The sequence below is a fragment of the Sinocyclocheilus anshuiensis genome, unplaced genomic scaffold (assembly GCF_001515605.1).
Source record: "Sinocyclocheilus anshuiensis isolate Anshui unplaced genomic scaffold, SAMN03320099.WGS_v1.1 scaffold194, whole genome shotgun sequence".
Taxonomy (NCBI): Eukaryota; Metazoa; Chordata; class Actinopteri; order Cypriniformes; family Cyprinidae; genus Sinocyclocheilus; species Sinocyclocheilus anshuiensis.
The window spans coordinates 1291698-1301997 of record NW_015546074.1 but is presented as its reverse complement, the minus strand read 5'-3'; the positions used below and the strand labels follow the sequence as shown (position 1 = coordinate 1301997).

Genomic DNA, 10300 nt, shown 5'->3' with positions numbered 1-10300 from the left:
TCTATGTACATATATGTACACATTTATAATTAAAAAAATCTAAATATGACTGTTAAATAATATAATATAATAAATATAATATAATATAATGATTATATTATATTATATAGGGTATGTTCTCTAATATAACAATTTTAAGTCAAACACATAATTAAAAATAATTATTGTTATATCATTTTAATAATATAACAAATCAATTTTAAGATTATATAAGCTTATCAACATTTACATCATATAAATGTTTGATTTTAAATGTATACATTTTATTTGTGTATTATATGTATTGTAATTACATTACAAGTTTAAAAAACAAAATAATAATGTTAAATATAAACAATACATTATATATACTTCTATATAATAATATATACATTCTAATAATATATAATAATGTTAATAAATGATCTTTAGGATTATGTAAGTACATCATATACAAATATATACTGTAAATGTATACATTTTATTTGTGTATATACAAACCTTATTATTCATATTAAAAATGAACATTATAAATGCTTCACACAAATGTTACATTTGTTACAATGTTACAGAAAAAAAAAAAAGCTTTTGATGCATTTCTGTCAGGACCACTATCGTCAAAGATGATTGACAATTAGCATACAGTCTGGATTGGCGGTATGGTTCTGTTCTGGGCAAGAACTCCCTGCGCATCCATGCAGCCTAGCATGGATGAGAGCAGGGAGAGCAGCGATAACCCCCCCAGGGTAAACAGAACAGAACCAACATAAATGTATTGCAGATATCGTTAAAGTTCTATAATGTTATGTACACATTTTAGAATAAGTCTGATTCAAAGGAGAATCAGAAGGCTGAATCCTGACTGACAGAGGAGGAGCTGGGGATGGAGGAGGTTAATTAGCTATTGAGCAATGCGAAAACTGCTGATAATACTGAGGGACCTTATATATGAATGCTTAGATAGGTGTCGTATTCCCATAGGTTGATGGGGATCAGCTGAGTGTCAGCTGATGCGAGCTTGACTAACGTGACCTGCCAGAACTAACGCTATGCTAAATTCTACACTTGATGCGCCATGGAAAGGTTTTTAGCCTTTAGTATAGAAAACAGTAAACAGAAAGTAGTAAGCATACTCACTCATAGAAGGTAGTCCATCCGTCTTCATTGCTTTTTGTGGCCAGCAGACCTGAGCTTCCATGATAAGTCATCATGGCAATCTCTTGACCCTGCGCAGCAACACTCTTCAGCGCATTATTAGTTCCAATAGTGAACCAGAACGTCTGGCCATCGGGACCCATCAGCCAGAGCGGCAATCCCGTTGTGTCTCTACGAATGGTCACTTTGTTCTTATTCTTATCCGTGATGCTGCTCAGGTCACCTTCACCAGAGTAGGTCAAGTTGTACAGGTAGTCTCCAGTGGTCAGACTCTGAGTGTAGATGTGACTCCCGTTCACGTTAAACAGATAGAGCTCGTCATCAATTGGCGAGGGAACCTCAAACATGTTGAGAGGGTTGAGGAACGCTTTGTTCCTCCTGACATATCGGATGCGTATGTTTCCCAGGTCAGCGATGAAGAGTTCTCCATCGGGTGAAACCGCTAATGAGGAGGGCGCGTTTAGCTTGGCGTCTTTGGCGTAGCCGTCGTCGCCCGAGTAGCAGTCGCAGTTAGCGTCGTTCTTGCAGTCGCAGCCACTGGGGGCGCCAGCGACCAGAGAGATCTCTCCATTTGTTGAGACCTGTCGGACACGGTTGATCTTCTTCTCGTCCGACTCAGAGATGTAAAGCAAGCCGTTGTGGGAGACTGCGAGAGCGTTGGCGGATTCTAAGGTGGCGTGGATGGCGATTTTGCTGACGAGGAAGTGATCCAGGCCGGGCACCTGGCAGTGCATTGGCCTTCCCGCTACTATCCTCACTTGATGGTTCTCTGAGATCTGCAGGACTACGTTGTTGTCCAGAACATAAAGCGAATTGTCCATTGGGCTCACGGCCAGATCAGTGGGCCACTCTAGACGCACCTATAGGAGACAGGGAAAAATACACTGTTATAAAGCAACATTAAGAATATATTTTATTTGTTAGGTTTGAAAATATATTTGTCACAGGAAAAAAGTGAAAACCAAAACTGAAAAGCAGGTGCTCAACCAACTGTAGAGAAGGCTCAACTCAACTCAACTCAACTTAAAAAAAAAATAAAAAATTCAAAATCCCAACTCTAGAAAAAAGTTCAAACATAAACATAAATGTAACTATTTCTTTTTAAACAATGATGTTTCTGCCAACTTCAAGGTATTCATCAGACATCAGTGAAGAGTTTCAGAGGCAAACAGAATATTTAAAAGAACCTTTACAATAAGCAGGGAGTAGCTTAAAAAAACTTAAATCACACTTAAATAAATAACATAAATCAAGATAAAACTATTTTAACTGCAACAATATTGAATTAAAAAAGTTTTAACTCAATATTTGCTTGGCATACACAAAAGACTGAATAAAACAAAAAGATCACAATTTTAAATTCAAAAATATTTGCCAATTATATATTGCTTATAATACATTACTAAAATCATCTTCTCGATGTCCTCTTAATGGCACATTTTTATTATTATTTTTAATCATATCAATAAAACATGGCATAACGTATTTCTTGATTAAGTACTCATCATGGCATGTTTTAATAATATTGATGAGTGTTTTTTTATTATTATTATTCACAGTCTTTTGTGTATAACAATAGCAAATTTGTTTAATTTCAAAACTGTATTCCCCCCTTTTTTCAATTAAATATTGATATATTTAAAACTATGATTTATGTGATTTATCTTTTTTTTAAAGTCTTTTTTTAACTACTCCATCTGACAGAGGCATGGATCTGTTGCCTATTGTAAAGGTTCTTTTTAATGCACCATTTGCTCGAGAAACACTTGATGTTGGCAGAAACTTTTATTTTAAAGAAATAAAGTTACATTTCTGTTTGTAGAGTGAGTGTTGCATTTTTTTTCTACAGAGAAAGTGAAAACCAAAATGCCAGATACTACATTACTAATGGAAAAGTAAATATGACAACACACACACACGCATGCACGCACGCACGCACACACACACACACACACACACACACACACACACACACACACACACAGAGAGAAGGTTCGAATAGGTCACAATTGCTGCAGAAGACAAACAGTTCTTGAATTGAGGATGATTTATCTGATAAACATGAAAGTTAAGAGGAAGTTGATATGGTGATAAGAAAGAGAAGCGGGAAAGAAAAGCGAGTCAAATGATCAGATTAAAGCATAGCGGTGAGAATGATCACATGGACTCCCAAAACAAAATACTTGCACCGCATCTGTCACCCCTCCACATGGATGTCTTTCTAGCTTTGGCTTATTAATTTCATAATTTCATAATTAAAAAAGCGACTGCAGCAGGGGAACAGGACCTTCGAAACAAAACGTGGCACATGTATCAAAAAAGACCCGCTGCCTCCTGCTTGGCCGCCTAAATTATGACTTATTGTTCTGAAAATAATGCAGCAGGCTTTTAACATAGAAATTATTGAATCTGGTGAATTTGCACAGACCCTCTCTTCACTAGGGGACCGTAATCACTCTCTTAGGGGCCAAATATGAAGTGTCTTATTTCAATAGTGTTCTTGGCATGCTAACAAGGCTGGCTGACTAAAAGATGCTTTTAATGCACTCTGAGAATAGACGAAAAGCTACCAAGCTGAGCTTAATATTAAAAGTATTATATAAGTTGCAAACTAATCTGGAGCCGTCGACTGGGACATGTTGGTTTTAATGGAGAAGTGAGAAAAACTATGTAAATAGCATGACTAATGTAGTACATTAAAATCTGCCTTCAAAGTTTGCTGACTTTCTCATAATATATTCCTAAACGTCACTGTTCATAATTGAAGAGACAAAAAAAAAAAAAAAAACATTATGCTGACATTTTCATCAGAGAGTCAAGCAAACAGATAAAAAAGGCTACAAACTTCATTTTACAGACTTAGTCACTTAATATCAAATTATAAATTATAATTTAGCATTAATACTTAATACTTCTTGATACCACTTGATAATTCAAAATACCTGGAAAACTCTGGGTGAGGGGTTATGGGTAATATTTCTGCATGAGTGGATGGCTACAGAATACACAGTATAGTGCTTAATATTTCTTAAAAGCTGCATTTGTGAAACATGAAGCTGCATATGAGCATGCATAATGCAACAATAAGTAAAGTATTTTACATTTCAGAATTCAGAACAGAATTATGCTATAATAATGCAATATGATATCATAATGCTGCATGTTCATTTTTGCAAGAGTACAGTAATCTTGTCAGGAAAAAAAAAAGTTTTTTATTTTTACAACAAGTCTGTGTAAATATCTCAACTTTTGGTGGTATGATCAAATAACTAGTCCAAAAAAAAACAAGAACAATTTTCAGTTTTTTTTATCACAAAACAAAAATGTCTGAAGTGAAGGCATTTCCATACATTGGACTATGAACAGTATGCATACTGCTATTCTTTTTTTTTTAATAATTATTATTATTTTTTTTTAATCCAAGCCTGTGTAAATGTCTTGACTTTTGGTGGTATAATCAAATAACTAGTAAAAAAAAATCAAATTGAATAAAAATATAAAAATGTAATTTTTTACCATTTATTGAAAAACAACAAAAACTGAGATTACATCAAACATTTTATCAAAATCAAAATAAAATAAAATAAAATGTCCAAAGTGACGTGACATGTGGCCAAGTATGGTGACCCATACTCGGAATTAGTGCTCTGCATTTATCCCATCCAAAGTGCACACACACAGCAGTGAACACACACAAACCGTGAACACACACCCGGAGCAGTGGGCAGCCATTTATGCTGCGGCGCCCGGGGAGCAGTTGGGGGTTCGGTGCCTTGCTCAAGGGCACCTCAGTCGTGGTATTGAAGGTGGGAGAGAGCACTGTACATTCACTCCCCCCACCTACAATCCCTGGCGGTACGAGACTCGAACCCGCAACCTTTGGGTTATGAGTCCGACTCTCTAACCATTAGGCCACGACTTCCCCGTGGAGGCACTCCAAAGTGGAGGCACTTTCATACAGTCTGGTATTTCATGCACACAAAAACCCAGATAAACGCATCAGAGCACATCATTAACTAAAAAAAAAAAAAAAAGGTCAAAATTGAAATGGCTCTGCGGAACAAGACACTGTTAAAAAAGTAGGGGTAAGCCAGATAATAGTTGATCTCAGTATCCCGAAGATCCTGGACTGTCCGATAAGTCCTCAACAACATAAAACATAGCACTCAATACACCATTCTGCCCTCATTCCTGGAAATGATGCCCGCACCCTAAGCTGATCTATATCAAACTGCCTCCTGGCCGCTGGTCTGCAGTAATCTATTGGCCACAGCCACTGCCATGGCTTAAGTAGCACCACGCATTGATTTTAAGATACGATTAAGTCACACTAAGACCCGAAGAAAGAAGACTCTCACTGCCTAACTGAGTCACCGTGTTCTGTTCGATATCGGTCAGTGATATCTCCCCCGAGCTGAAACCTACAACACACACACGACATGATATCGAGATCTTTTATCACGGCAGAGGGATTAATATAATAAGACTCATCGTGGAGCGAGCAGGGCAGAAGTGGAGGTGGTGAGGGATGGGCTTTAACCAAAACCAGATGCCAATTTAAACCAATCATTGAGGGAACGAGAAAAGTTGCCCTAGACCTTATCGAGACGCCAGTGAAAGAGAACTGTCTGGAAAGCATTGCATTTGGTTTTAAGTGCAATATGTGTGTACAAATCTAATAAAAACCTTAAAAATGGCAAACACAGAGTCTAAACCAAGGCTTTTCAATGTTTTTAATGTCAAGTAGCCCCAAATATAATAATAGTAATTAATAATAATAATATGATATGACGCCCTTCCCAAAATATATAACTGTAAAACATTATTAATCCAAACTTTTTATTTGAATAGCAATTTTTCCACAATAAATATTTTTCACTGTAAATCAACTGAATATATATATATATTTTTTTTTCTCTGAATTTTTCTTGTACCACTTTGAAAAACCCAGGTCTAAACAATAAGCACTCTAAACATCTGAATATTGTTGAAAACCCCTCTGGGAAAGTTTTTTTTTTTTTTTTTAATGCTAAATGTGATTTCCTTTAGTAGGACAAGTTTTTTTTTTTTTTTTTTGCTCTTGGAACAACACTGCCAATAATCAATCAGATTTTAAGGTTAGGTACAGGATCCAACCAATCAGATTTCAGAGTTAGGGTTAAGTCCAGGGTTAGGGATTCAACCAATCTAACCCACCAATCACTTCCATCCAATTTCTAGGGTAGATTTAGCATTAAGGATATGATTAGAGGACGACTCATCGCTCAAAATTTTATTCCAGGACCAGAAAGTATGTTGATTCTTGAATTCTTGGCTTTTTGCAACATATTGCATCCAGATGAAAATGCACTCGACGAACAGATGTCTTGATGTTTTTGTGCTATCAGGGTAATTCTTTCTTTATCAAATCCATTTTCTTCTGAACAGTGGCGATTAAATATTCAACGCCTGTGTATTTGCGTGTGTGTGGGGAGGGCTGGGATTTGATACCTCTGAGAGTGATAGACAGGATGTTAGCATCTCTATTTCTCTGTCTACTCACTCTTTCACACTAACAGAGTGAGAGAGAGAATAAACGGCTCACACCCTCGTAAATCCAACACTAGAACAGCTGCCGTTAAATCCTTCAACATACGCTCAAGCACGCGTAATGAGAACACGCAGGCTTGACCTTGTCCGAAAGCATGTAAGCACGCATGCATCTTAAACAGCCTTTTCAAAATACAGTCCTTACTCCGATGTTTCTTATCAATTTTGATTCATGTCATAAAAAGGAAAATAATCGCTCACTTAGTTTGAAGACATGGGGTTTTGGAGCAGCCGTTGCTGTAGATAACAGGGTTGCGCACCATTTAAATTCCAATCAAATTCCTGAGGTAGCAAACAGGATGCAGAATTGAGCTTTTGCTAAGCTCCGCCCACCTTGAACTCCTTAGTTTCTATCGCCACTACAATGACCTGAATCAATGTGTAAATTAATAACATTCTCAAGCTCTCAACTACTCTATTTTTGTTTTTGAAGAAATGAATACTTAGCAAGGGCGCATTAAATTCATCAAAATTGACTGTGCAGCCTTTTATAATGTTAGAAAAAATATCCATTTCAAATAAATGTTGTTCTTTTGAATTTTCTTTGCATCAAATCATCCTGAAATGTTTTTTTGAAAACATGTCATGGTTTCCACAGCAAATCAGCATATTAGAATAATTTCTGAAGGATCATGTGACACTGAAAACGGCTGAAAATTCTACTTTGCCATCAGAGAAATAAATTACATTTTAAAATATATTCAAATAGAAAACAGTCCTTTTAAATTGTAATAATATTATAGTACTGCTTTTCTGTATTTTTGTATCCAATAAATGCAGCCTTGGTAAGCATAATATATATATATATATATATATATATATATATATATATATAAAAAAAAAACATATTTAAAAAAATATATATCTTGCCCAAACACAACTTGTATTCTCTCTAAGTTCATTGTGTCACTGTTATTATGTTAAGACTTATTTTGGATAATATTCTGTAATATTATGTTGAAAACAACCCAAACACAATATTCTATAGTCCTGCTGTCAGTGTTGGGCAAAGTTACTTTTAAAAGTAATGCATTACAATATTGCGTTACTCCCTAAAAAAGTAACGAATTACGTTACTTAGATACTTTTTAAATATGAGTAAGGCTTGATTGTTTTTAATATATTAAAAATATGTCATTTTTGCTTATTAGTATGGTTGAACTGGATCATCAAAGGTCAGTAGCAAAGACAACAGTTAATAAAATGGGATTAGATACATTTGTGTTATTTAACATTTAATTATTGCAGGTTTGCGTCATTCTGAATTTGCATTTCACTGTTTTAATTCATTTTGATTAATACTAAATCTGTTTTTTGTGAGTGGGATGAATTAATGCACATTCACATTTAGTCTAGAATTACAGTAACATCATGTTCACACAGCGCACACAACTCCTCTGCACTTCCGATTTCTCCCAATATGGGGACATGAGAGCTGTCAGTCAATCAATGGGAAAACAAAGCAACTGGCATTACTTTTTTAAAAAGTAACTCAGATATTTTCTTGTAAATTAAAAAAGTAATGCGTTACTTTACTAGTTACTTGACAAAAGTAATCTGATTACGTAACTCGCGTTACTTGTAATGAGTTACCCCCAACACTGTTTGCTGTACACTAAACAAGACCAAAAACTGAGGGAATGGTGGATGGCAACAGTTGCTAACGCAGGATTGCTTAGTAATGTTTTAAGGCAGGGCTAAGTGAAGAGTCAGTTACATTCATAATTATTTTTTTAATTTCAATTTGAGGAAGTACAATTAAAATGGAATGAACTAAACATTTTACATAAAGCACACAATCAAATTCCAGAAATGTTGCTCCTCGAGTAATCTTATCTTGATTTAAGAATGTTTAATATTCGCAGTGGAAACCAGACAAAAATATGGAGTATGAAAATCATTATGTGTGTGTGTGCGTTTCTGAATTCTGAATTTTGATTAACCCCAGTGGAAAATCCCTGAATTGCGTACCAAAAATAACCATCACTGAAATAAAAAGACATTTAAATATTTCCATTCCTCCATGAATGTAAAGTTATCACCATATTTCTACGTTCACCAGGGGATGAGGAGAATATTTATTCCCGAAACCGATGTAAGAGCTGAGAATATTCCTGCCAACTCTCAAATTCATAGCACTCCTGCAGGGTGCCTGCGCTGCCTGAAAGGCAAACAAATTTGGAATATAATGCGAGGTGTGCTCTGAATGCAAGATCTGAATAGTAAGTGGAAAGGAATGAAGCCATCACAGAATTGAACCTATCAAGGGGGGCTTATTGGAAGCTGAGATATCAGGACCTAAAGAGCATTACATTAATGAACTCGGCACCCGGCACCAAAAAATATTATATTTTTGTTGAATCTAGGTGAGAATTGGCAGGCGGTGTGTGAGAGGGAAGAAACAAGCCTGCTGCTGCCACACTTTTGAGGGATCATCTGAAGCCTAAGTAATGCGGCGGCATGTTTGATGCAGTGAGCGTGTGCTGCTCATGCATTTTTAATGGATGCTTATATATATATATATATATGTGTGTGTGTGTGTGTGTATGTATATATATATATATATATATATATATTTATAATGGTTTCCACAAAAATATTAAGCAGCACAAATGTTTCTTGAGCAGTAAATCAGCATATTAGAGTGATTTCTGAAGGATCATGTAACAGTGAAGATTGGAGTAATGGCTGGTAAAAATTTGGCTTTGCAATCACAGGAATAAATTACATTTTAAAATATATTCAAATAGTTCTTTTAAATTGTCATAATATTTCATAATATTATAATGTTTATAGTATTGTTGAGCATCCTTGCAGACTGGGTGAGTATAAGAGGCCAGAACTTTTGAATGGTATATCAATATTTATTTTACTGGTTTTCGCAGGCCTGCAGCTGTAGGCAGCATCTGGGTTACTAGGACCCAAGGCAATACAAATACCCCTGACCTGCCCTGAAGAGTTGTCAGCGGCACCCCTTCACCCTCCTTAAAGCTGATATGACAACTACGCCGAACATGGCGGCAGAACAGTATACTTTAGGGCTGTGTATTGGCAAGAATCTGGCGATACGATACATATCACGATACAGGGGTTGCGATACAATATGTTGCGATACATTGCGATACTGTAAGTAAAGGCGATATATTGGGATATTTCTTATTTTAGGAATAGGATATATTTTTGGGAAAGCTGTCATTAAGAACACACCACCATATGCAAAACTTAGCATAGCAATCAATCAATTAATAAATCAATCAATCAATAAATAAACAAACAAACAGATAAATAAATAATATTTAACCAGAACACAGTGGGATCTGCATTTGCAATAATCAGTCCCTGTAACATTCAACGTTATTGAACCACTTTTTGTGCAGTACGAATAAAGAGGGAAAAATGAAAGGATCCTTTAGTTAAATGTATATGATATATATATATATAAGACCATATATATTTTTAGACCCAGCATTAAAGGTTCACAGTTTAAGTTTGTAAAGTTAAGTTAAGTTACACATACAATGTCATAACATTTTGATCTGAACAGAAGAATTACATCTGCTTAATATCAATGAAAAAT

The 10300-nt window shown here is 35.5% G+C and overlaps 1 protein-coding gene across 2 annotated transcripts in view; it reads right to left on the bottom strand.

Annotated features, from left to right (window-relative positions):
• The window catches only part of LOC107699823 (teneurin-4-like), a 273915-nt gene that overhangs the window by 33386 nt on the left and 230229 nt on the right, over window positions 1-10300 (bottom strand). For both annotated transcript variants that reach the window (XM_016501217.1, XM_016501216.1), the window contains exon 26: window positions 1117-1994. In XM_016501217.1, the coding sequence (XP_016356703.1) occupies window positions 1117-1994 (878 nt within the window). The remainder of the gene's footprint in view (window positions 1-1116; window positions 1995-10300) is intronic.